The 27,902-nt window shown below is 39.9% G+C and overlaps 2 protein-coding genes across 5 annotated transcripts in view; both read left to right on the plus strand.

Annotated features, from left to right (window-relative positions):
• PSME4 (proteasome activator subunit 4) overlaps positions 1 to 14,519 on the plus strand; it is a 106,200-nt gene extending 91,681 nt beyond the window's left edge. Inside the window, exons 42-47 of one of the 2 annotated variants that reach the window (XM_003125150.6) lie at positions 5,710 to 5,838; positions 6,742 to 6,897; positions 9,190 to 9,352; positions 11,453 to 11,586; positions 12,314 to 12,452; positions 12,959 to 14,519. In XM_003125150.6, the coding sequence (XP_003125198.5) occupies positions 5,710 to 5,838; positions 6,742 to 6,897; positions 9,190 to 9,352; positions 11,453 to 11,586; positions 12,314 to 12,448 (717 nt within the window). In that variant the 3' untranslated portion in view covers positions 12,449 to 12,452; positions 12,959 to 14,519. Of the gene's footprint in view, positions 1 to 5,709; positions 5,839 to 6,741; positions 6,898 to 9,189; positions 9,353 to 9,435; positions 9,837 to 11,452; positions 11,587 to 12,313; positions 12,453 to 12,958 lie in introns of those variants that run through there. The other variant, XM_021088226.1, reaches the window with a different exon arrangement.
• Positions 18,372 to 27,474, plus strand: GPR75 (G protein-coupled receptor 75). 3 transcript variants are annotated; one of them, XR_002342143.1, is made up of 3 exons: positions 18,372 to 18,578; positions 22,691 to 25,467; positions 26,366 to 27,451. XR_002342143.1 is itself a non-coding variant. In XM_021085682.1 (3 exons), the coding sequence occupies exons 1-3, from the start codon at positions 18,542 to 18,544 to the stop codon at positions 24,409 to 24,411; spliced, it is 1,590 nt and encodes a 529-aa protein (XP_020941341.1). In that variant the 5' UTR covers positions 18,430 to 18,541; the 3' UTR covers positions 24,412 to 27,474. The 3 variants fall into 3 exon arrangements, 2 of the variants coding, with proteins under 2 accessions (NP_001191974.1, XP_020941341.1); XM_021085682.1 differs by having other exon boundaries at positions 18,430 to 18,578; positions 22,691 to 22,725; positions 22,894 to 27,474; NM_001205045.1 differs by lacking the exon at positions 26,366 to 27,451 and having other exon boundaries at positions 22,691 to 24,634.

The following is a 27,902-nucleotide window of genomic DNA, read 5'->3' on the forward strand; positions in this document are numbered from 1 at the left end:
TATGATACACTAAAAGTAATAAATTTTGTATGATAATAGAGCAAAAGAAAGATTAGGATTTTCATCAATTAAGTTTTGTCTTTATTTTTTCTGCCTGCATCCAAGACATGTGGAAGTTCCCAGGCCAGGGATTGAACCCTCACCTCGATTGCGGGCTGGGCCGCAGCAGAGGCAGTGACACATCCTTAACCCACTCCACCACAAGGAGACTTCATCTGTTAAGGTTTTTTTGATTGTAAGCACTAGAATGATTGACAATGAAAGTAGTAAGGTAACTAGATTACTTGGAAGTATCTAGATAGTTCACAGAAATGAAGTAAAAGCTTAAGTGCTGCTAGGAATCACAACAGCTCTAGGTAACAGAAACTAATAGCCTCTTCAGGGTGCCATCCCCTTTTTCTCTTTAAAATTGAGATATCGAGAAGATATCTCTTTGGCCAGGGAGTATGGTCCCTTGATTTATAGCCCTACCAGAACCGCAGAAAAGAAAGATGATTTTCCAAAGGTTAGTCAAAATGTCATTATCAGCAGAAGAGGGAATGGATATTCACTAGGAAATGGACATATTTCTGCTACAAATGGCAATTAAAACATCCTTGTTATTTCAAGGGTTAAGGAAAACCCAAATTGCCATAGGTCAGTCCATTTTACAGTGTGACTAGAAAGCTAAAGAAAATAATATACAGTACTAAAGACAGACCCTAAATATCATGGCCATATAGCCTTTTTTCCCAAAACTTTATTTTTCAAAACTATAGTACAGTCTCACAATCAGGAAATTGAAATCAGTACAACATGGGTATAATTCTGTGCCATGTTATTACACATACAAATTTGTGAAATCACTGCCACCATTAAGATACAGAAGTATTCCGTCATCACAAAAATTTCTTTGTGCTACCCCTTTATAGTCACACCTACCTCCCTGTCTCACCATCCTTAGCCCCTGGCAGCCATCAATTCTGTAATTGTCATTTCAAGAATGTCCTATAAATGGAGGTATGTGACTTTTTGTAATTGGCTTTGTTTACTCACATAATTCCCTTAAGACCCGTCCAGATTGTTGCACAATAGAACTTTTTTTTTTCTTTTCTATCGCCTTCACCCTATTATTAGAAGGAAGATTAAGGCATTTATTTTTATGAAAGGGCTCATCTACCCTCTTTGGTTCCAGAAGAACACTTCCAAACTCTAGGTTGTCTAAATGTTAGCTTTTCTATAACCTTGCATATGGTTCTTAGAAAATTATGACAGTGTGTGCATGTGTTCTTTTAAAAGTCACATGGATGGGGGAAAAAACTGTAACTGCAATGTATACATCTAAGGATAACCTGACCCCCTTGCTGTACAGTGGGAAAATAAAAAAAAAAAAAAAAGAAAAAGAAAAAAAAAAAGTCACATGGAAGAGGTCTGTGGCTGAGCAGGTTAAGGATCCACTGTTGTCACTGCAGCTGTGGCACAGGCCCTGGCCCAGGAACTTCTGAATGCCATGGGTGTAGGAAAAAAAATTAAATGGGAAAACAGTCATATGGTATCTAAAAAGAAAATATAATGCTTTTAGAAAAATATCAAATGAAAATTGAAAATTGAAAAGTCTAAATGAGCTAACCAAGATTCAGTTACAGTTACCTAAAAAGCAGTTGCTTATAGGAAAATGTAAATAATATTACTTGTGATTTGTTTCTTATTTTTTTTTTGGCTCTGCCCACAGCATGTTGAAATTCCCTGACCCGAGCCACTGCAGTGACAACTCTGGGTACAGGAAAAAAAAAAAAAAAAAAAAAAAAAACAGTGCTAACAATATTTTGCAAATACGAGTATATTTGTAGAATTATTATTGTATGTTAGATTGTTAGGTAAAAGTAATCTTGGTATGGAGTTCCCATCGTGGCTCAGCAGAAATGAATCTTGACTAGTATCCATGAGGGCACAGGTTTGATCCCTGCCCTCGCTCAGTGGGTTAAGGATCTGGCGTTGCTGTGAGCTGTGGCATAGGCCAGCAGCTACAGCTCTGATTGGACCCCTAGCCTGGGAACTTCCATATGCCACATGTGTGGCCCTAAAAAACTAAAAAAAAAAAGTAATCTTGTTATATACTGCCCTCCAAAAAGGCTATTTGTGTTATCTCCTTTATCACAACTTTGATTTCTTTTTTAAATCTTTGATGGCTAAATAGACAAAATAAATCATTGTATTTCTTTGGACTATCTTTACATATATTAGTTATTTGTATTTTTCTGTTGGTTATTGTGTGGAGTTCCATTTTATAATATTCCATATTTTTAAATGATGTTTTGAACCTTGCCAGTCCAAGATTATTTTTTATAGGCAGTTACATCTTTTTTTGTAACATTTTTGTGATTTTTATCTTTTAAATTTAAATTTGCAGTATAAGATGTAAAATTTGTGTAAAAGGTAAAGTGTTGATGTAGAGATATAGCTTAATTTTCACAATGATCCATCTTTTCTCCACTGATTTAAAATGGAATTTCATATACTTGTTTTAATAAAGACTGTTAAGAGAAATTACTTTCATCAACATTGGGCAGATTATCACTGTGAATTAATATACTCAACTTGGAGAATCACTTGTTAAAGAACAGTTATCCTGATGCTTGTTAAAAATCATATAGGAGACTTAATTCAGGACTCTTGAGATAGGTGTTAAGACTGTCAGTAGGGGAGAGAGATTGGGCTCAACTCTGAATATAGCAAAGACAGCTGGGGATATTTAGCCACCAAGCAGAATTGGGATGGGGGGAGTGGCCAGTGAGTGGAAAATTACAGAGGAGACATCAAAGGTAGAGAATTTCACTCAAAGCTTGTTGAGACAGTCATGTTGTCAGGGGTGTCAAATGAGGAATTTGATCAGATATGGAGGGTGAGGGATGCTCTCAAAACAGAATCATTGGGTTCTTGCTACAGTTGGACTCAGCAGACCCAACATGGGGCCCAAGGATGAAAAGAGGGCTCAGAAGAGCCTGTCTGAAGTTTGGTCAAGGATGGAATCTTTTTCAGAATAAAGGTGTGGTTAAGTTCCCATTTGTTATAGGTATGCAAAGAAATTTGGTAAGACTAGGCTTTGACCGTTTCATCTAACTTGATAAAATCCTTTGTGTTTAGAGGGAAATAATTTCTTTTTGCATATTAAAATTATACTTTAACAAGAAACATGAAGTATTTTTATAATCATAAAACAAAATTAAATGAAAAGAAATATGTTTTTTAAAATGCAAGATGAGAGAGTTCCCATCAGCAGTAACAAACTCTGCTAGTATCCACAAGGATGTGTGTTTGATCCCTGGCCTCTCTCAGTGGGTCAGGGATCTGGCGTTGCAGTGAGCTACGGTATAGGTCATTGATGGTTCAGATCGCGCATTGCCCCACATTGCTGTAGCTGTGGCTTAGGTCAGCAGCTGCAGCTCTGATTGGACCTCTGGCCTGGGAACTTCCATATGCCGAGGGTGCAGCCCTAAAAAACAAACAAAAAAAAGCAAAATGAAAGAAATGAACTCACCGCACTGTGTATCTGGTTGGTTAGATAGAATACAGAGCAGTGATTTTAAAAACAGAAAATCATACATGCCTTGTGGAATATATCCTCAGTAATAATACTGGAATGAAGCTATTACATGTATTGTATAAACATGATCAAATAAATAACAGTTGTTAAATAGCTGAGATTTTTAGCATGAGATTTGAGTTACAGAAATCCAAGCTTTTTAGTAAAATCCTGGTAATCCTACATTTAAAACTTAACCAATGTGATCTCTCATGGTGTCTGTCTTTAGAAAATATGGTTATATCCCAATTCTTTCTGCACCAAAAAAAAAAAAAAAAAAAAAAAGCCCAGAACCACTAATCAGCCTAGTAGAAATGCTGTCCAAATTAGGGTTTTTAAGTGTCACATCCTACTGGAAGAACCAGGGCTCCTTGGAGAAATGGCTGATTTCAGTTTTAGACCTAGGTCATCTTGTCATACCAGAAACCCAGGATGCTATAGTCATGTTAAAGTACTTGAGCCAATTTGAGCACTAGTAAGAAGAGTAACTACAGTGGATTATAGCCATCAAATTGGTTGTAATTTCTGGTTCATAATAATAAAATGTATTGTTCACTTTTGGAGGATAGAAAGGAAATCCTTCTGAATATGGGAAAGTTTTTCTACATAAAGCATTCTACGCAACAATGAGGAAGGAATGGGTGTCACTATTTTCCAGACTTCTGTCTTTATAATGATTCATCACAAAAAGAGAAAACTGGACACTAGTGAAGGAGATACACAATATCATTTATGTTGTGCCCAATCCGACTTGAATAAAATTAAACCTCTAGGTCTAATGGCTACTTTATAGGATGTACTGGAGCCAGTGAATGCCACCAAAGGGATGCCGTCAGAGAAGGGAAATCACAGTAGGGGAGACTATAATACAAAGGATCTATCCCCCCTTTGAAAAAATCTTAAAGGAGGAGGGAATTTCTAGATTGTTTTTAAATATGAAGAGACATACCAAATGAAGTGTTAAATGGTCATTATGTTGATAACCAGATTCCCAAAAAACAATTGTAATAACATGTATGAAAATAGTTGGGGGAGTTCCCATTGTGGCACAGCGGAAATGAATCCTACTAGTATCTGTGAGGATGCAGGTTCAGTCCCTGACCTCACTGGCATTGCCTTGAGCTGTAGTATAGGTTGCAGACATAGCTTGGATCCTGCGTGGCTGTGGCTGTGGCGTAGGCTGGCAGCTGTAGATCCAATTAGACCCCTAGCCTGGGAACTTGCATACACCACAGGTGCACCCCTAAAGAAAAAAAGGCAAAAAAAAAAAAAAAAAAAAGTTGGGAAAATTTGAGCACTACCGAATATTTTATATTTTAACGGAAATTTTTTCCTTTTTTGGCCGAACCAATGGCTTATGGAATTCTTGGGCCAGGGATCAAATTCAGGTCGCAGTTGTGACCTACACCACAGCTGCGGCAACGCTGGGTCCTTAACCACTGCACTGGGCCAGGCATTGAACCAGCAGTGCCACAGAGATAAGCTGGATCTTTAACCCATTGCACCAAGCAGGGACTCCTGTAATGAATTTTTGTATGTGATGTCATTACAGGTTTTTTAAATAAGAGATTTTATCTTTCAGAGATAAACAAAATACTTATGGATGAAATATGTCTGGGATGTCCTTCAAATAATTCAATTGACTGAGGAGGAACCAGAGGGGTTTGTCATTGTTGAAGAGGTGATTGGTTCATGGGGAGTCATTACACTCTTCTCTAGCTTAGTATAAGTTGGAATTTTTCTGTAGAAGTTGTTAAAATTAAAAATGTTACTGCTGGAGTTCCCGTCGTGGCGCAGTGGTTAACGAATCTGACTAGGAACCATGAGGTTGCGGGTTCGGTCCCTGCCCTTGCTCAGTGGGTTAACGATCCGGCGTTGCCGTGAGCTGTGGTGTAGGTTGCAGACGCGGCTCGGATCCCTTGTTGCTGTGGCTTTGGCGTAGGCCGGTGGCTACAGCTCCGATTCAACCCCTAGCCTGGGAACCTCCATATGCCGCGGGAACGGCCCAAGAAATAGCAACAACAACAACAAAAGACAAAAGAGACCAAAAAAAAAAAAAAAAAATGTTACTGCTTTCATGTAAGGATGCCTTTGTACTTATTGGCTGTTTTTCACCTTATGTCTTTGCTTTGTTTTATTTTCTCTAGATTGCCCCAGTGGAAAATGACAATAGCTATGATGAACTGAAAAGAGATGCAAAGTTATGTTTATCACTAATGTCTCAGGGGTTGCTTTACCCTCATCAAGTGCCTTTGGTGCTTCAGGTGCTAAAACAAGTAAGAGTGTATATCAAATACTTAGATCTTTGGTTAGGATTTTGGTTTACTATTCTAAGAATTTCACTAAGTCAGCTGCAGCGTATGGAACACGATATTTGTGTTCATTTCGAATCTTCTTTTAGTATGAGAGAATATATATATTGACCAAAGAAACAGATTTAGATTCTGTACCTGCCTTTGCCATGAACATCTGTGACCTTGGGTATGTCACTCTGCCCCCATATTTTCTGTACTCACAAAGAGCTAATTCTTGGAGCCCTGGGATACAAAGTGCTTATGAGGGAGGAGGTGGGCATTTTCCTTTACCATTTCCCCTTTACTTTATTCACTTACATTTTCTGAGCTTTGGTAGATAGACCTAAGTGAGTGTATATTTGCTGGCTGCATTTTTAGTATACTGTGTGCTCAGCTTCATTCGGGTCATATCTGTGTTATATAAAAATGAATTTGTTCCCATGGTTTTCAGATGTCTAAGTTTGATTACCACTGAAAGATACTTAACAGCCCTAAATGGTATTTTTTTTTTGCCATAGAATTTTATAGTTTTTGATCATGGTTGCTTTCATTACCCTACCTGCCACCCTCAAAAATAAAATAAAATAATGTGTAACCCTTGGAGGAGTTAGTCATTAATTATAAATAACTCTTCTAAAATTGACTTTTATCTATATGTTTCTTTCCCTTTACATTCAACCATTCATACGTTCTGAATAACTAACATTGCCTGAAATGGCTTGTACAACCTTGTATTCAGAAGGAAATATAAAAGAAGCTTGCTCTAGCTTTACCCATAAAAAGAGAATTATAGGAGAAGATTATATTATTTGTGTGTAATTTCAGTGTCATCTCATGTTCTTGTTAGCACTGTTTTCATTGTTTCTACTCATTTCTCATTCACAGACAGCAAGAAGCAGTTCTTGGCATGCTAGATACACAGTACTGACCTACCTCCAGACCATGGTATTTTATAACCTCTTTATTTTCCTAAGCAATGAAGATGCAGTTAAAGACATCAGGTGGCTGGTTATAAGTCTTTTGGAGGATGAACAACTAGAGGTAAAATTTAGTATGGCACATCAAAATTTAATAAATTTAAAGAAAGTATTATAAATACTGCTTACCCCCCCCACCCCGCATTTTGCTTTTTAGGGCCACACCCACAGCATATGGAAGTTCCCAGGCTAGGAATCAATTTGAAACTACAGCTGCCAGCCAACGCCACAGACAGCAATGTGGGATCTGAGCTGAGACTGCAGCCTACACCACAGTTCACAGCAATGCTGGATCCCCAGTCCACTGAGCAAGGCCAGGGATCAAACCATATCCTCATGTGTACTAGTCGGATTTGTTTACACTGTGCCATGACAGGAACTTCCTGCATAATCCCTTTAAGGCAGTATTTACACACTGATGTGTAGAGTAAAAGTAACTTGCATTTCCTGTGGTACAAATGAAACAAACATCGGACATGGTCTTGTTCAGGCTTCCCTGTGCAGTTAAGCAGATAGCAGTTATGAATCAAAATTTGCTTATCTATGAAATCGCAAGTGATAATTCTCTACTTATTTTAGTGATTTTTAAAGGACGAATAGGCATGTATATGAAAGCAGTTTCAAGAGAATGAAAATCTATACATAGGTGCTATTATCCAGTAGATTTAAGACATGGTTGTTATCCTTTTTAATTTTCCTTGGCGGAATAATTAAAGTCAGGGTTTTTTTTGGTGAGATTACATTAATATTTTGTACAAAAAGGCAAGTTTATCAGTTCACATTAACCTACTTATGAAGGGCGTGATGTAATCATTATGGAATGAGCTATAACTTTCTAAATTGGCCTTAGATTTAAAAAATATATATTTGAAAATTTTGTGAAATTTTTATTTTATTTTATAGATTTTCCATATAGTGGAACATTCCCAATAATTATGTATTTTATTAGAGAGCACTGAAAATTAACTTGTATTCATAAGAAACTGGGAATGGAAATTTCTTCACCTCCATAATAAACCTATTCCTTTGGTATTCCAGCTTTCCTGTCTTGGGAGCAGATATGTCTAGCTTCTAGGGTACTCATGCAGTGGTTAAAACTCCAACAGGCAATTAAGATATTTGCAACTATCTGTAAATTTTTTTTAGGGATTCTTAGGTATTTTTTTAAATTAAACTTAAAGGAATAGAAATGGAAAGGTGGAAATTTTTTTTTTTTTTTTTTTTTTTTTTTTTTTTAGAGCCGCACCCGCGACATAGGGAGGTTCCCAGGCTAGAGGTCGAATTGGAGCTGAAGCCTATGCCACAGCCACAGCAACGTGAGATCTGAGCAGCGTCTGTGACCTATACCACAGCTCACAGCAATGCTGGATCCTCGATCCACTGAGCAAGGCCAGGGATCGAACCCGAATCCTTATGGATACTGGTCAGGTTCGTTTCCTCTGTGCCACAACCGGAACTCCAAGCAAGATCTTTTGAAGTAATAAGTAGCAGAATATTTAAGTGGTTTGTTGTTTTTGTTTTCAAATTATTATTGCCTGTCCTTATGACTGTTGGGAAGAAATTTTTGTGGTTTATATGAGATAACTTTTTACAGCTATTTTTGTCTTCCCAAATTTGAGTTCCCATTTCAGTTTGAGATGGACTCTTAAACACTCTTCATTTTAGTACTTCCATAAACTGTAGTTTTAGTCTGACAACAGCCTGTGAAATTTATAAGTAAAATGGATATAAATCTCTACTATATATGTCAATTATTGAAATTAGTAATCCTCTGTCTTTGTTACCATTGAAAACAACAGCATTTGTTTTAAGATTTGTAAAGTCTAGGAAATATTTATTTTAATGTCAGGTTCTGGCACTACCTTTACAGTTACACCTCAGAAGGAAAAACTGTCACTCAATGGGAAAATAATTAATGGTGGAGAAATTTAATTTTGTAGACAAAGTTAAGCATTTACTTTATGTAACCCTAATGTAGTGACTTTAATCCATTTTGAAGCCAGAGACCATTTGAGAATCTGATGAAATCTGTTAAGAAACCACAAAAGAGCATTTACACAATTTGCATACAGATAATCAGGGAAAGTCCCCACCCTGGTTCCCAGAGCACCCTCCTGGCCTCTCCAGGCTTAGGATCTGAGTTCTTTTTTTTTTTTTTTTTTTGGTCTTTTTGCTATTTCTTGGGCCGCTCCCGTGGCATATGGAGGTTCCCAGGTTAGGGGTCAAATCGTTAACCCACTGAGCAAGGGCAGGGACCGAACCCGCAACCTTATGGTTCCTAGTCGGATTCGTTAACCACTGCGCCACGATGGGAACTCCGGGATCTGAGTTCTAATGGAAGTGATTCTCTCTATAGGTTCGAGAGATGGCTGCTACCACCTTAAGTGGTCTGTTACAGTGTAACTTCCTTACCATGGACAGTCCTATGCAGATTCATTTTGAGCAACTTTGCAAGACAAAACTACCGAAGAAAAGGAAGCGAGACCCTGGTTTTGTAGGAGATACGATTCCTTCTGCAGGTAACAATACTGGTAGAAAACACCTTTGGGGAGTTAACCAGGTCTGCTCAACAAATACTTATTGAATGCTTGTATGTGCCTAGGTGTTTGATAGGTGCCGGGAATAGTTGTCCCTGCTTTTGAGAAGCTTTGCATATAGAAGGCAAGATCTGGGTATAAAAGCTAAAATTGAGAGTGGAACAAAGGAGCACGTACACTGCTGCACACAACTATTAAAAGTACCCCAGGTCTGTGCCCTACCACCTGAAATCTCTTTCTATAGAGAGTGTATCCAGAATTAGTTCTTTTGGAGGCTCTAAATACTTGTTTTTAGAATTTAGAACTCAAGTATCGATTACTAAGAGAAAAACCTAAGTAACAAAACAGGCCTGCTTTCATTTGGAGAGGGGAAGAACATCATTACTTCACTAGGCATTTGGTGAGAGTGTGAGAAGGCTTTACCGGAGTTGCCACTCTGAGCGTGAAGGTAAGCAAGAGAATAACATCAGATGACTGGTTTAAAGAGAAATTTAAACAGGATGACAAGCATCTCATCTTGCCGCTGTTAACTACAAATAGTCACAAGAATAGTGGGAAACAGGAAGATTATTAGTAAGTAGGAAGCTTATTGAATTTGCAGGAAGTGCTTGGAATATGCAGCTTTTAAGTGCTGATTATAGTAGGATTACCTAATAGTAATTTTCAATAAAATACCAATGTATTTTTGCTTGCAAACTGTGTTTTTTAATTATTACGCACCAAAGTAGTTTTAGATCTCTGTCATACCAAATGGCATTGTTTATAATCATGATTACACAAATTCCCTTTTTCTTAACTTTAGCTCCCTATCCACCAGGCTTTGTGTGTACACATGTAATAGACTTTCAAACACCATATATACACATCTTTATTTAAAAAACAATGAAAATTTGAAAGCACTTTAATGTAACTTCTATCACTAAAAAGCAAAACTAGAGACCCTGTGGAATACAGACACATTACAGTTCTGTTTTGAGAAATACAGACATCCTGCATTCATAGTTTGTTTACCTAACTAATTGGTGCATTCTGTGGTGGGGGTAGACATATCCAGAAAAGTGGGATCTCATTTTGACTGGTGCTTAATTTTTTTAGGATCAGAGATTGTACTTTTGCATATGATATGAATTGATCAGAAAAAGCCATTTCTACATTAGTTTTACCAAATACATGGCACATTTCTGACCTGAATATAATTATGCTGTCACTGAGGGGCAGCTATAGGATGTTTTTAGTTTAGCCTCAAAATCATGTTTTTGATATGTGCGCATATACTGTCTTTTAATTTTTTTCATTTTATTTATTTTTTGACTGTGGCATGCATGCAGTGGCTTGATGTAGGATCATACTAGGGATTGAACCTGGGTTGGCAGCTCTCATACCAGGGATTGAACCTGGGTTGGCAGCAGGCGTGCAGCAGCTTGATGTGGGATCTCAGCTCTCAGACCAGGGATTGAACTTGGGCCACAAGTTCAGTTCAAAATGCTGAGTCCTACCCACTAGACCAGGGAATTCCTCTGAGTCATTTTATTTTATTTATTTATTTTTTAAACCATTTTGGCTCTTCAATTTATTTATTTATTTTCAGGGCCGTACCCGTGGCATATGGAAGTTCCCAGGCTAGGGGTTGAATCGGAGCTTCAGCTCTTGGCCTACGCCATAGCCACAGCAACACCAGATCTGAGCCACGCCTTGGACCTACCCCACAGCACACGGCAACGCCGGATCCTTAACCCACTGAGGGAGGCCAGGGATCGAACCTGCGTCCTCATGGATGCTACTCAGATTCATTTCCACTGAGCCACAACTGGAACTCCCCCAGAGTCATTTTAAATGGAGAAACTCGCGCATTGGAAACAACTCTCGTAATTGAAAATTAATTTTATTTCACAATTCCCTGATAGCTCAGCAGGTGAAGAATCCAGCATTGTCACTGTTGTGGCACAGGTTCAGTCCCTGGCCTGGGAACTTCCACATGCCACAGGCATGGCCAGGAGGAAAAAAAAAACGAATTTTATTTCACTATAATGACTACAATAGAGTCTTGTAAAGTTTGCACATACATTGCTGTTTTCTTTGCAGAGTTGGTCAAACGTCATGCTGGGGTGCTGGGACTCGGTGCATGTGTTCTTTCTAGTCCTTATGATGTTCCCACTTGGATGCCCCAGCTCCTTATGAATCTTAGTGCACATCTGAATGATCCTCAGCCTATTGAGGTAAAATTCTTCCTTGTTAGTTTCTTTGCACGTATGTTATTGGTGATGTTTTGTAAGAAACCGTTTATACTTGTAATTTCCTATACACTCTGCATCTTCTGCTTTGATAAAGCTACTGCTACCTCTGCCAGAGCCAGGTCTATTCATCAGTAATTATTAAAATCTTGCAGAGATCTTGCTGCTTTGTATATTTGAGATCTTTTGATAGCAAGGAAATTACTGTAGCTTCTGTCCCTCACATTCCAGTGGAAGAAGAGTATTGTCAATGTTGTCAGGATAGTTAAATTTTATACTTCTGTTTCACTAGTATTTTATATCTAGGAAGAATCCCAAACTGGGAGCTCAATTAGACAGGAAATTGTGATGAGCAAATATTTTAGTATTATTATAATTGAGCAAATAAATACCTGTGTTTCTAATTTAAACAACTTGGGAGATCAATGACTTTGTCCTTTTCACTTTGATAAATAGATATAAGTATATATTGAAACTGGTTTTAATAATGTGATATAAGTTCTAATTGCTTGTCTTAAAAGTGCAGCTAGTATTCGTTCTAAACAAGCAAACTTGGTGGCTTTTCAAAGTAAGATTGGTTTATTGGCTTTGTAGTGGTTGGTGAAGTGTAATAAGATCTGCAGTCTAGAAGGTTTATAAGTTAGCTAAAGATACCCTAAATATAACCCTGGAGAAGTTAAAATAAAATGTATGTGGGTTGCCTACTCCACAGATGACTGTAAAAAAGACCTTATCCAATTTCCGAAGGACGCACCATGACAATTGGCAAGAACACAAACAGCAATTCACTGATGACCAGCTGCTTGTTCTCACCGATCTCCTTGTGTCACCCTGCTATTATGCATAGAAAGGTGAGGCAGCAAAGTTTAAAGAAGTCTGAGTGCCTGGCACTCAGTGTCATTGGTTTGATAACTGAGAAGTGGGTATATTCCTAAGTTTTTTTTTTTTTCATGACTTTTGCTATGGCCAATGGAACTAAGTTCCTAGCGCATTTTTTCCTTGCTTCTCTGCCTCAGATATTAAGCAGAAAATTGATGTAACTGCTTTTGGACCTTGATACACATGAGTGGGCTTGTTGTTAGATAAAAGAAAAAAGTTTCTTCTTCTTTTCCTCTACTCAGTAGTTGCCTTCTGAGTAGGGCCTGAGCTTCTGGAGTTGTCCTAGGGACTCCAGGTTCTATACAGTGGTGAGAACAGTTCATCTGGAGTCTTAAGTGTGTATTATCCATTCTATATTAAAGGGGGAGGACCCAGAAGCCTTTCTACTGGGATAGGATGAATAAAGTTTTCATTTATTTGACTCTTAAGAGTTGGATGTCCTGTTGTCTAACTAAAATTTTTTTCCTCCTTGATGCAGATGAGTAGTCCTCACTTCAAGCTCTTTTCATCAAAAATTCCAGATCCTCAGGTACCATCTGTGGTGGCTTTCGGCCGGTTTTAAAAGTCTGCCTCTGTTGAGCTCTCATCATTTTGGTGGTTTCTGTGTTTGGTCTCATTAGTCTGTGTTTCACAGGTTCTCAGCTGCCATTTGATTTCCTAACTTGTCCGAAAGTGTTTCCAGGATATTGATCACTTTTTCTTTGAGGCATCTGACAAAGCCACAATGTCTCAAACTAGAAATAATTACCCAATATGATCATGGCATCCAAGACCAGACAGAGTCTAGGAACTCATTATGAAACGGTATACTTGGAATGGAGATTGCCCATCTGTAATATAGGTCCTGTCATTTCATTCATCTCAGATTGATTTGAATTCTTTCCACATGGCTGTTGGGTTTAGAGGGTAGTAGGGCTGTGAGCCATAAATCTCAAGCCTTGAGAACCTTGGGTCTGGAGAGCCATGAAGAGGAAAGGAAAAGAGAGCAAGTCTCAAACCCAGCAAAGGACCTGATGGATTGCTTGACCAAGACACAGAAGTGAAGTCTGTGTCCACATGTTTCCCACAGACTGGAGTTTTTGGTGCTGAATAGAAGAGCATTTGCTGAAAAACTGGGGTTTGGTGAATAAATTTTTGATTGATTGTTCTGTGTGTATACAATGTGTGATTTTGAAAATAAACAGCAACAACAATAAAAACCCTGACTGGTTGATTTTTACCTGCATTCTTTGCAAATACTGTTTGGCCCTCTTTGAAAACTGTTATATACTTCACTAATGAAAGACTACTGTGTTTGTGGAAATTCTGTTATTTTTTTCTTTTTCCTTTTTTTCCTTTTCCTTTTTGTTTTGTTTCTCCTTTTTTTTTTTTTTTTTTTTTTTTGCCTGCAGAATCGTTGAGAGACTAGTAAATCTTAATATTTAATTGACTTGTTTAATAAATGTTACATAGATGTAAAAGACTGTATAAACTGTAGAAATAGCATTGGCAAGACTTTGTACAGGTGCAACCTCTTATGCAACACCATTGTGTAATTTGTAAAGATTCACATATAGCTCTTTATTATAGTGGTTTTTGGCTTTTGTACCAATTGAATGCCATTTTTTGTGTGTTTTAAATTATTTTCTTTATCTTTTCATGTTACAGAAGCTGAGGTGTGGGTTTTTTGTTGGAGTTCATTTATCGTTAGAATGTCTGAATTCTTATTGTAACTTTTTGTGTGCATCTCTAAATGCGAACGCCACCTGTTTGCCTATGACCAGTTTATAGAATTCAAGATATCTTCTAGGTTCAAGTAATTCACAAATTGGTGAATGTCATCTTGCAACACACCCTGTACAGTCTTCCTTAAAGGAACATTACAGTATATTTTTTAGTATCTACTTGCTGAATGACTACAGACCTAAGCACAGCAGAGTTCCCAGTACAGTATTTAAGTGTCAGCATACACAGGTGTAATCCCTGTATAGAGTAGTGCCAAACTGATTACTTCAATTGTGTAACTAGTTTAAAACCCAATAAATGGATTGTTTTTAACACTTGGCTTTTGTCTTCATTACAAGGAGAAGATAGTTCTATAGGCAGTGACTCATGTTTTCCTTTTGCATTCATAGATCTCAATCTGTAAATTCATGCCCTCTGACCAGAATGAATTATCTAGATTGGACCTGTCCAAGACAACAGCTTATAGCCACATAGGACTCTTTACATTTACATCAAAAATTCCCCAGTTTTGCCAGTTTCAAGTGCTCATTAGCCACTTGTGGATAGTGGTTACTCTACTGAATAGCATAGGAGTGTTTTCATCATCACAGAAGGTTCTTTTGGACAACACTAATCTAGATGATTGATTCTCAGGCATCAACATTTTTTTTTTCTTTTTTCTTTTGGCCATGCCTGTGGCATGCAGAAGTTGCGGGGCCAGAGATCAAACCCACACCACAGCAGTGACAATGCCAGCTCCTTTACCCACTGCGCCACCAGGGAATTCCAGGCATCAACATCTTTTAAAAGCTCCATAAATGCTTCCATTGTAAAGCCAGGATTGAGAACCACTGGTGGACTGGGGGAACCACTGGTGAAGACTCCTAAGACCCACTTAAGACCTAAACATAAAGGTACCTTAATGTGCTCGTGGTATTCTGATACCAGGCTTAGACGTTGCTTATTCTTTTTTTTTTTTTTTTTTTTTTATCGTTTTGCCATTTCTTGGGCCGCTCCCACGGCATATGGAGGTTCCCAGGCTAGGGGTCTAATTGGAGCTGTAGCTCCTGGCCTACGCCAGAGCCACAGCAACGCGGGATCTGAGCCACGTCTGCAACCTACACCACAGCTCACGGCAACGCAGGATCGTTAACCCACTGAGCAAGGGCAAGGATCGAACCCGCAACCTCATGGTTCCTAGTTGGATTTGTTAACCACTGTGCCACAATGGGAACTCCAGACGTTGCTTGTTCTTTTGATAACCCTCGGTCTGGTTAAATTGTAAATTGTTTAATTCTCTAAGTTTTCTACCAACAGCCTCAAAAAGGGAGGAGGGAGGGGAAAGGGATAAATGGTAACTGTTGCCTAAATTTTTAAATGCGTCTTGCGTTCAAAAGAATGGAGAAGGACAGAGCAGGAATAGTGTTAAGGGAAGGCAAATGATAAGGGATTACGGGATGGTATTTGAAGGTAGACTCATGTTGAAATAAGTCACTGCTGATTGGGCTTGGAAGACAGAGCCAAGGCAGGTTTGGAGGGCATGCTTGTGAGTGGTGGGAAGTGGGGGGAGGAGAAAACCTGTATCTTCAATGTTGGTAAACAATCTTCAATTTCTGAATGGAGCCTTTAAAAAAGAAAAACTTGGGAGTTCCCGTGGTGGCTCAGCAATAACGGGACTAGAATTCATGAGGACATGGATTCCATCCCTGACATTGCTCAGTGGGTTAAGGATTTGTTGTTGCCATGAGCTGTAGTGTAGGTTGCAGACATGGCTCAGATCTGATGGTGGCTGTGGCTGTGGTGCAGGCCAGCAGCTGTAGCTCCAATTAGACCCCTAGCCTGGGAACTTTCATATGTTTCAGGTGCGACCCTAAAAAGACCAAAAAAAAAAAAAAAACTTTGCAAATTGTGTTTCAAAATTTGGGAGGAAAATTTACCTACCTATCTCTTAATGTAAATGATGAGTAATGTCATCAGGAAGAAAGAGGAATTTTGTCTTATGGGGAAAATTAATTCTACGTAGTCTTAGTTATTTTTGTGGCCAAAGGCCATTTGTCTTGTTAATGTAACTGTTTTGAGTATCCCGCCATTAGTTTTCTCTACTTTGAAACACACTGCAAGGAATATTTTCGTGTTCCTTCATGTGTAAAACTTTCTTTTAATTCAAGTATTTCCTTAGGATAAATTCCAAAGTGAGATTTTTAGGTCAAAAATCTAAACATTTTAATGACTCTGAGGTCTCTTCCTCAAAGTGCACATGTGGATTTGCATTGTCAGTGGTAGTGTGTATTAGCATGCTGGCATTCCTGCACAGTGATAGCCTATTCATATCTTAATATATTTATGGTCAGTCCTGCTAGTTTATTTGTAGACTTTCCAGTTTTTGACTACCAAACCAGTGTCTGCAATTTGACACACTGCTGGTGCATCTTGTAGACATAATTATAGTAGCTTTAGCCTTATCGATTGTACTAACTAGTTCTGGAACTTTGGTGGTTCCAGCTTTCCTCTTCTAGATCTCTAGAATCCTTTACAGCTTGTCAATGTTTTTTTTCAGTATAAGATAATTTCTCCCATTGGTGTAACTCTGCTAGGGGCATTCCAGCCTAAACCTGTTGTAATCGCCTCCTGTCATATGCCTAGAAATGAACTGGCAATAGCCATTTATGCAATAGCTAATTCATATGGAGAGGGAATTAACAAACTTTTGGTTTATTTCCATGCTGAATGGTAACTCCATTTGAAATACTAGTGGTCTTTTTCAGTTGATTATTTCTAGCTCCTGAAGTCACCATTACCTACAACATAGTTTACAATTGCTGCATTGTTAGCGTTGGGGAATGGAGTATTTTGTGGGAATAGGAAATTTTTCTGGAAGTTATTTCTAAATTCTAAACTCTCAGACTGAATATCTATTTCCTAAATTACCCAGCTCTCTTTGATTTTTTCTTGATGAAAGCTGGGAGGGAACTGGGCAAAATAAGTTATATGCTTAAATCAAATTCTTTGCTACTTGTTGGTACCAAACAGTTCTGTTTCAAATGATAAGCTAAGAAACAAAAATAATTTTTTAAAGGTAATTAGCCACAATTTCAGTAGCAGTATTCTCGCTAAGTACTTCCTTGAATGGACTTTTCTGGTTTTCTGGCACTAGGTGAAGGAAAGGACATTTAAATAGAAATTCCTGTTTCTGAGTGGTACCCTCTGAGAAGGTTAGAAAATCAATAAGATCCAAGTTACTTAGGTTGGGACACTAAAGGAGTAAAGAGTTTAACCGGCTTTCTTTTGTACCCAGAATAGCAAACATACTTAGGAATGCTACTTGATAACTCTTGAGACTAAAATTAAACCTACTTCATGAGTTCCTTACTTTTGACATAGTGTGGACTTCAGAATGAGAGGTTGGTAGTTTTTTGTTTTGTGTTCTTGCTTACTAAACTTAGCTACATACATTGCACCACTGTTTTTCAAGATGATTTACATTCAACACAGCATTAAATAAAGCACATGATTTTTTGGCTTGGTTATTTCACTTGTGTGGGCAGGTTTGTTTTTTGTTGTTCTGTTTTTTTTGTTTTGTTTTGTTTTGCATTTGTTTCCTAGTAGTTAATTCCCCTTGCTGAGTTCCCTCAGTAAATTCATTAATACCTTCTGAGAGTTGAGAGAAGGAAAAAAAAATGTATTTATTTCATGTTACATTCAGTTAAAGTTGGTTTGTCTTAAATTCTGCTACGGTGACTTGATTTGCAAACCGTGTCTCAAAGTACCAAACTGGACGCCGCCGCCAGTTTAATCTAGGAGAAAAACTATTAGCTGCAGCCTAGAGAAGGGGAGCTTGGAAGCAGGGGGGATGGGATGAAGTGGGCGGCGGGCCAGCCCTTCAGAAGGGCCAGACCCCCGCTAAGACCTGCCCTGTCTGGAGTCTCCTCTACGGCCAAGGCCTCCCCGTGGGTTGCTGTGTGCCATCGGTACCCCACTTTTGCCCGCCTTTCCACCCACCCACCCCGCTCCCGCTCTTCCTCTGTATGTCAGCTCTTGCCAGCCTTGGGGAACCCCCACTTCCCGAGCGACAAACGGCGCGCCGGAGACCTCACGCGCTGCAGGAAACCGAGGTCGGGGCTTCAGGAGCTGCGGGGCCCTGGGCACCAGGAGGCCGGCGAGGGCGCGGGAAGCAGGCGGGGCGCCGAGCCCCAGTGTCCGGCAGAGGGGGCGGCGCCCTCGTCGTCTCCGTGACTGCGCCTCCGCGCCCCCGGCTCGCCGCGACTCCCGGGATGCGCGGAGGCGGCGGCGATGGCGATGATGCCTCTAGCCCTGCATCATCTCGTGCGGCGGGCGGAGCTGGTGTCGGGGCTGCGAGATGGAGGAGGAGGGGCGGCGCTGCGGCCACCTGGCAGGTGAGAGGCCGCGGGCCCCTGGAGGAGGACGACCTGCAGGGACCGGGAGGGTCAGGCCCAGGGAAGCCGGCGGGGGAGCGAGGGAGGCGGCTGCGCGGGTCCAGGCCTGGCTGTCGCGCACCTGCGCTCCTGGCGCGGCCTGCGGGGAAACCATCTGGCCCCCCGCGCTGCCCTCTCCTGGGCTCTGCCCGGCCCGCGGAACCCTCCTCCGCTGGCTGAGCCCTGCTCACCTCACCGACTCTCTAATCTCTTACAAGCTTCCTTGGACCGGCCTAGGCCCTCCATACCATACTCTTTCCCCAGCCCGGGGAGCCACTACCCATTACCAGCCCCTGGCCGGGGGCGACATCCCTCCTAGCAGTCTCCCACTCCATTCTCAGACTGCGGGAGCTCCACAGCCTCCCCCTCCCCCATCCATTCACCCTTCCCGACCCTGTCAGTTGCACCAGGCTTCAAAAGGTCGCTCATCTGGGAAGAGCTTGGCTTTTGAAATCAGAGAATCTGGCTTGAATCTTAGTGACCTTGGACAAGTCATCTAACTTCCCTGAGGATTTCCCCATCAACACAAATATAGTGGGAATAATAATAATAATAGTACGGAGCCTTGTTGTCTTGTGAGGGTTATACTCGGAAAATGCCTGCGCTCAAGTAATTGAAGCCTTTATGAGAAAGAAAAAAAAAAAGCTGGAAGAATTCAGGTCATGAGTTGACTTGTAAAAGCTGATATAAAATATTTTAATATGTACTAAAATATTAACACAGCACACTAGATTATCAGAGGCGCTTCACACATTCTTATGAAAAATCATTATACAATAAATTTCACTATTTCCCGCTTATTAGTTACCTTAGGATCTCTCCTCCTTAGTTGTAATGCATATGATACAAATTCATTCCATCTCATTGTGCCCAGTGTGTCTTCTTAAGACTAGTGTTCCAACTTAAAATTTTTCTGATTTTATTACTTTTAATCACATCTTCCAGAACATATTTAGGTCCCAGAGATAAAGAGCAGCTTGTGTGCTTGCAGTGAAAAATAATGTTGGTAACCTTTATTTAGTATTTAGGAGTAAGTAGCAAATAAGGATTCATCTTCCCCCTCTCCAAATAACAGAGTTTTATAGTTGTGCCATCATAGCTTTGTCCCAAATCGTCATCTCAGACTCCTCTTTCTTAAAGTCTCAGAAGTTAGTACTGAGACCTGGATTCACTTTCCCTTCATTTCCTAATTGCGTCTAAAGTTTCTCTGCCAAAACCTTGTTTTCTTTTTCCTTCTTTTTCTGTTCCCAGTCTCTGATTTCATTTTTTCCCTAATTACTCCAAATAAGAGTGATTTTTAGTTACAGAACCATAATTTTTCAACCTTGTCATGGAGATGCACAGAAGTATGTATATTTATGTCTGTATTCACATTCTGGGCTCCAGGAATTTTGAGTTGGGAAGGGATTGCAATACTTCATAGGATTATAATGAGAATGAAATGAAGTTTGATAACCTATGTGAAGCTGCTAATGGAAGTGCCTGGCATGTAATAAACACAATAAATTGTAGCTGCTCTGTCTTCTAACCTGGGGCTCACTGCCTGTTTTGCTCTTCTGTTTAGCTTGGTGGTGGAGTGTAGGCCTTAGACAGTAATTGCTTAGGTGCAAATCCATGCTCTACCCCTTTAAGACAGGTGCCCTCTCTCTGACTCAGATTCCTCATCTGTAAATAGAGATAAATTGTACTATTTCAGGGTTGTTGTGAGGATTCAATATGTGTATAGTGTGGAGCATTGAGAAATAGTGCCTGGCACATCACAAGCACTCAGTAAAGTCAACATACTACTACTACTACTTATTATATTCCTGACCCAGAATTCTCCTTTAATCTATTGAAAATGTAAATTTATTAGAAAAAAGTATATAATTGGACAGAAAGTGAAAGTCACCCCTCAACTCCTCCAAATCTTTTTTTCCTCCTGCCTCTTATCCTTGACTAATGTTGGTGCCTCATCATGTCATTTTCCCATTGACAACTCCACTCCCAAATAGCTCCCAGCCTGGGATCTTCATAACTTCCATCACCCGCTTCTTTATCATCACCCACTTACTCAATATTTCTTTTAGCATCCTAATTCCAGACTCTTTATCCTTCTAAATTTCCCAAACCAAATTCCTGCTTCCCTCTTCATCCCTGTTTACTTCCAAAGAGGAAACCCTTCAGAGTCAGGGGAGTTTGCTATAAACATTAGTACCAACTTTCTGGTCTTCCTGCTTCCACAAATTGGAATTTCTCTTCTATTTCTTTTTTCATCAGTTAACCCCAGTCCTTCAATTAACAATTTAATATTTTAAAAAAGTTTCTTTTTTTTTACCACATAGATATTAAAAAAGGTTCAGAAACAGGCATACAGTTTAAGAGAAAAACTGTTACTTTTAGTTCTAATAATCAAGAAACAAAAAGTCAGGATTTAATTTTTCTCTCACAACTTTTCTAAGGAAAAAAAATCCTTCCCAGTGGAGAAATTCATCATATTATCATAATTGCACTATTTGGCCACTGAGAATGTAGAAGAGGTTATCTTTGTTTTGTGGATCTCCCCAGGACTGAAGTTTGACACTCACTGGCACAGCTGTCCCTGTTATTGAATGCTGAGAGGCTCCTGTACTGGGTGGTCTATAGCTCCTGCTTGGAGCCCCCAGTAATCTCTCACTGACCAGGCCCCTTCCTCTGCACCCTATCATTCAGTCACTAAAGGTTTTAACCCCTGGTACAGCAAGGAGGCCTCTGGGACCCTGCTGGAGCTAATGGTTAAATATTCTGAATATTACCCCTGGACCTTCCCAATACCACTGGTTATTACTAAAATGCTGGATGAAAGCAAATTCTTTTTGGTTGCCAAAATCATTGCACCAGTCTCCAAGGAACAACTTAGGCTGTACCACTGGAAGCATCTTTGGGAACAGAGTGGGCACCAGGCCACACAGGGCTTTGGGATTTGGAACAACAGAAGATTGTGTGAGGGTACTTTAAATCTCATTGCAAAATGGGGGAAAAAAAAGTTTACAAAGGAGCAAGAAGAAAAAGAAGTCATTCTTCAAGAGTAGAAGCTGTGTCTTACTCATCTTCGCACCCATAATACCTAGTGTAAAGCTGGTGCAGAATATGCACATGATAGAGGTAAACTGGGTGAATGAAAGCATGAATGGGTGTGGGCCTCCTGCTTCATGGGGATATTCCTGCTGGGATGATGATAACTCACATTTATAGAGAGTTTACAGAGTGGATTTGTTAGTGACTTGTGGGGGTTACGCAAAGGGCCACAGTATACCTCAGCCATGCCCTCTTGCTTATGTGTCAAGCACATGCTGTTTCTTGCATCAGTCCTTCTGTTGCAAAGACCTCCTCCCCTCCCCAACCTGTCAGTCCCAGGCCCTGCCCCTCACCTTTCATCAGGCTAGCTCCTCCTCAGCCTCTCTCAGCCTCCACCCCGAGCTGGATTATGTTCCCCGCCCCCCTTCCTTCCACAGCACCCTGCTGTCATCTTTTTACTTCAATAGGCTATAAGTATAGTTAGGTCGATATCCAACCAGATTGTAAGCTCTTTGGTTGGAAAGGTTATATCCTGTGTCTCCACTGTCTGCACTACAGTTTCTTATGGTACATGGTACATCAGAAACATCTGCACCCCCACCCTTCAGTCGCAATCTCAAGGGGTGAAGGCTAGTGCTTTTTTGTTTGTTTTTATTTTTGTTTGCTTTTTAGGGCTTCACTGAAGCATATGGAGGTTCTCAGGCTAGGAGTTAAATCAGAGCTACAGCCACAGCAATGCCAGATCTGAGCTGCATCTGTGACCCACACTACATCGCATGGCAGGATCAGATCCCTGACCCACTGAGTGAGGCCAGGGATCAAACCCGCATCTTCCTGGATACTAGTCAGGTTCATAACCTGCTGAGCCACAAGGAGAACTCCCTGGATGAATGTATTTTGAGGTGTCTGTGTATTTTCTGTGTTGGGCTTTCTAGGCACTGGGTAAAAAATTCTAGTGCTTTTATAAAATACATTGAGATCACGCTGCATTGTCCATTAATTCCTCTCTGTTTCTGGATATGCATTTTTGTGCACAGGCTTTTCTGCCTTGGGCCTCTTTTGTCAGATATTGCTCATCTGTGAGTTGAGGTCCTGAGTCCCTTCCCACAAAAGGAAGAGTCATCTCTCTCTGAAGATGAACTCAACGGACCACCTTCAGGATGCTTCCAACACCACTTTGCTACACGTGCCTCGCTCCCAGGGAGGAAACAGCACTGTTCTCCAGGGGGACCTCCAGGACCTCATCCACACGGCCACCTTGGTGACCTGCACCTTTTTACTTGCAATCATCTTCTGCCTGGGCTCTTACGGCAACTTCATTGTCTTCTTGTCCTTCTTTGATCCAGCCTTTAGGAAATTCAGAACCAACTTTGATTTCATGATCCTGAACCTGTCCTTCTGCGACCTTTTCATTTGTTGTGTGACGGCCCCCATGTTCACCTTCGTGTTGTTCTTCAGCTCGGCCAGTGGCATACCAGATGCTTTCTGTTTCACCTTCCATCTCACCAGTTCAGGCTTCATCATCATGTCTCTCAAGACGGTGGCGGTGATCGCCCTGCACCGGCTCCGCATGGTATTGGGGAAGCAGCCAAACCGCACAGCCTCCTTTCCGTGTACCCTGCTCCTCACTTTGCTCCTCTGGGCCACCAGCTTTACCCTCGCCACCTTGGCCACCCTGAAAACCAGCAAGTCTCACCTCTGCCTTCCCATGTCCAGTCTGATTGCCAGAGAAGGGAAAGCCATCCTGTCTCTCTACGTGGTCGACTTCACCTTTTGTGTTGCCGTGGTCTCTGTGTCTTACATCATGATTGCTCAGACCCTGCGGAAAAACGCTCACGTCAGAAAGTGTCCTCCAGTCATCACAGTGGATGCTTCCAGACCACAGCCTTTCATGGGGGCCTCCGGGAAGGGAGGTGGAGATCCCATTCAGTGTACCATGCCGGCCCTGTATAGGAACCAGAATTATAACAAACTGCAGCACGTCCAGACTCATGGATACACCAAGAGCCCCAACCAGCTGCCCACCCCTGTGGCCAGCCGGCTCCAGCTGGTGTCTGCTGTCAATCTCTCCACAGCGAAGGACTCCAAAGCGGTGGTCACCTGTGTGATCATTGTGCTATCCGTCCTGGTGTGCTGTCTTCCACTGGGGATTTCCTTGGTGCAGGTGGTTCTGTCCAGCAACGGGAGCTTCATCCTTTACCAGTTTGAACTGTTTGGTTTTACCCTTATATTTTTCAAGTCAGGATTAAACCCTTTTATATATTCTCGGAACAGCGCAGGGCTAAGAAGGAAAGTGCTCTGGTGCCTCCAATACATAGGCCTAAGTTTTTTCTGCTGCAAACAGAAGACTCGACTTCGAGCCATGGGAAAAGGGAATCTCGAAGTCAACAGAAACAAATCCTCCCATCATGAAACAAACTCTGCCTATATGTTGTCCCCAAAGCCCCAGAAGAAATTTGTGGACCAGGCTTGTGGCCCAAGTCATTCCAAGGAAAGCGTGGTCAGTCCCAGGATGTCTGCTGGACAGCAACACTATGGTCAGAGCAGCTCCACCCCCATCAACACTCGGATTGAACCGTACTACAGTATCTATAACAGTAGCCCGTCCCAGGAAGAGAGCATCCCACACAACTTACAGCCAGTAAACTCTTTCGGATTTGCCACTTCATACATTGCCATGCATTATCACACCACTAACGATCTAATGCAAGAATATGACAGCACTTCAGCCAAGCAGATTCCAGTCCCCTCCGTTTAGAGTTGTGGAGGCTGGAGAATCTTATGTAAACTGTTTTTGTTTCTGATACTCACTGATTTTTAAAAAATTTTGTGAGAGCAGTGGTACATCAAAACTTAAAGACCTAGACAGTTGACACTTAGGATTTTCTTTTGTCTCAAGTATTAGCATCTTTTGACTTGCTCTGTGGTTTCTTGACACTTTAAGAGTTGGTATAAATGTTTATTAGATTTTTTTTACCCTGACCTGTGCTCCAACCTTTTGAACTAAACTTTTAAACAGATGCCAAGAAATGATCATGCTACTCTACTAAAGTAGGGAACGAAGTGATTATGATCATTTGAGTCAATGCTATCTATGGGTGTCTGGAGTAAATATGAGCTGGATTTTGTTTTTTTTGTTTTTGGGGTTTTTTTTTTTTTGGTCTTTTTAGGGCCACACCCACGGCATATGGAGGTTCCCAGGCTAGGGGTCAAATCAGAGCTGTAGCTGCTGGCCTACACCACAGCCACAGCAACGCCAGGTCCAAGCCACTTCTGTGACCTACATCACTACTCATGGCAACACTAGATCCTTAACCCACTGAGCGAGGCCAGGGGATCAAACCTGCATCCTCATGATGCCAGTCAGGTTTGTTTCCGTTGAGCCATGATGGGAACTCCTGGATTTTTTAAAGAATGTGAAGGTATCATCTTTACTGAGGCATTATTTTCATTGAATTATAAATTTTGATTCTTTGACGTGTTAAAATGGGGATCAGCATACTTTTTTTGATAGCAGGTTTACTGAAATAAATTATATATTGTTAAAGCAGGAATCAGAAATGTATTATCTGTAACTATCCTTACCAAAAATACACAGGCATTAGGTACTTTCTTTTCATAAGACAGTCAACTACAAATAGAGTATTACAATTATTATTCCTTCTTATTAAGGAAGTATGCTTTCCCATGTTGTTCCCAAATACAGAAGACATGAGAGGCATGGAGAAGACAGCTGATATTTAGCTAGCCCTCTGCTCAGCCTCATCTAACAACTCTTACCTTCCAGTATTAATCAATCATTTCTATTTCTGAGGTTTAAGAATTCTTATTATAGACATTATTTTTTGTCAGTTGAGTAGCTATATAGTTCTGTTAAAAAATAAATCTTTTTGCTTGCTAAAAATGAAATATTCTATTTCAGAATGATCTTACCCAAGAAACTAGCGAAGACTGTATCTGTAGTAGAGGAATACTCTTCCTGGGAGAGTAGGCGCTAACTGTGGTCATCCCATCAGGGTGCTGTGGTGTGAGAGGCAGGCTAGACGGTTGTGTGTGTTAGATGATTATCTGTTGCCTAAGACAGCATAAGAATGAGATAGAGGGTGTTTCGATGTATGCTTCCCTTCTGTGTGAGAATGGTTTGTTAACAGCCTGAGAGCTTCTAAGGAAGTATTTAGAATTTTTTTGGGGGGAGGTCTTTGTTTATATATCACTACAATAGAAAAGTTCTTAAGATGATCTACTTTCAAACTAATTGTGTTATTTCTCTCCCATGAATCTTAAACAGAAAGTGGGCAATAAGGTAAAATAGATTAAGTATTTCTATACTTAAAACTAATTTTATTACACACTCTGTGATTCCTAGCGTAACAACTGTAAACTTATATTTTTATGTAAAAATGTTTTCATTGTACAGTTAGCATTTGAACTAAATACAATTTTGGAACTGTAACTTCTAGACTAGATGAGCATCAAGATACAAAACCCATCTTTATAAATTATTATATTCAAGAGCTGTTCGTGCCGATTGGAAGGCATTTCATCCATTTGGATGAAAGGTGTTCACTTAATAGTATGCTTTCCCATGTTGTTCCCAAATACAGAGGACATGAGAGGCATGGAGAAGACAGCTGATACTTAGCTAGCCCTCTGCTCAGCCTCATCTAACAACTCTTACCTTCCAGTATTAATCAATCATTTCTATTTCTGAGGTTTAAGAATAAGATAGGGATATAATTTTGTTTTTAAATCCACCTTTTAGGACTCCCTCCCTTCCTCCTCTCCCTTTTGTCCTTTAGTTTTGCTAATAAATTTTATAATGGAAGAAAAAATGCACATCTCCTTTTTTTTGGTAACTGAATGCCCTTTTTGAAGTCACTATGACCTAATTTCAGTTGTTTTTATATTTTTAATGTAACACAGTTTTCATTTATTGATACTTCCATGAGGTAGGTTCACATATTACATGTTTTTAACAAAGAATTAAGAAATCTAATATCCTTTCCCACAAGATTGTTTGAAGAATTGTGTCAAATTAGGAACTAAACTTTTGTCTAAATTCAGAGCCTTCTATTTATTTCAATAAGCCAGACAGCTTTATAAGTAATAACATTAATTGGGAAGCTCTTTCACACTTTTTAAGGTATGAATCTCTTTTTTGGCAGGCATTTCAAATGTGACTCAATACAAGATGTTTTTTAAAATTTTCTACTTGTAAAACTAAAAATGACAGGTTTCCTGTGTGACCTTCAGTTTGAGATGATTTGACCCACCTTTGGGAGCTAAAAATCATAGCATAAAGAAAACTAAGCATGTGCATATGAGGTATTCAGTCTCTTTATGCTCATCAAGATGTTACTGATTTAACTTGCATGAAATATATAGTGGGCTAGATTCTTAGCCTTCCTCTATCTCTATATTGCTATATCTTTATGATGGTATATGTAGATACAGCTATAGAGATAGATATATATATATATAATTTGTCTCTTCTAAGTTACATATGTCTATCTATACCTCTATCTAGATATCTGGAGATAGAGATAGACATATATAACTTCTCCATAAGGGCTAAAATGAGAACTTTTATAAAAGTAATGAGAATTCAATTGAATATGACTAATTAGCAGGGTATTTTCATTAGTTCTCTTGATGCTTTACTGTGATGCAAAATACATGATGTATTTAAACATTTTATAATTGTTCTGATGTTAACCATTAGGCCAGATTTGTATTTCTGATGCTTTTAATGTTCTTTTAAACTAATGTTTGGAAAATAAAAATATTGAAAACCCTAACATTTCTGAGCAGCAAACTGCAATACTTTTACTCTCCTGCCCAATCATTTAAAAACTATCAGAAAATAGCGGTGGTGAAACTCAGAGAGAGTTCTTTTCCTCAAAAGATGAAATAACTTGTTTGACCACATTTTGTAGCATTTATTCTCAGAATAACCAAGAATAATTAGCTCCAAAGGTTAATTATTTACTAAACTAAGTTTATCACACAGCGGTAAAAGTCCTGACTAAACATTTCAAAAACGTCTTTAAAATGAAATGCATCTGTAAAAAGATACAGAATTCTAGTCAGGCTTTGGTTTTAAGAATCATACTGCCAACTGCCTCCAAGGTAAGTGCTGAACATCAAAGCACTGCTGCAGAAAAAAAACTGGCACAGGGCGTTTAGTTGGCAGAACCAAATTTGTATTTATTTATTTATTTAATTATTTATTGGCCACATGGAAGTTCT

Source organism: Sus scrofa, chromosome 3 (assembly GCF_000003025.6).
Source record: "Sus scrofa isolate TJ Tabasco breed Duroc chromosome 3, Sscrofa11.1, whole genome shotgun sequence".
Classification (NCBI taxonomy): domain Eukaryota; kingdom Metazoa; phylum Chordata; class Mammalia; order Artiodactyla; family Suidae; genus Sus; species Sus scrofa.

Bases quoted from the DNA above. Each gene is read 5' to 3' on its own strand.
- GPR75 (NM_001205045.1), top strand. From the start codon at position 22,789: ATGAACTCAACGGACCACCTTCAGGATGCTTCCAACACCACTTTGCTA.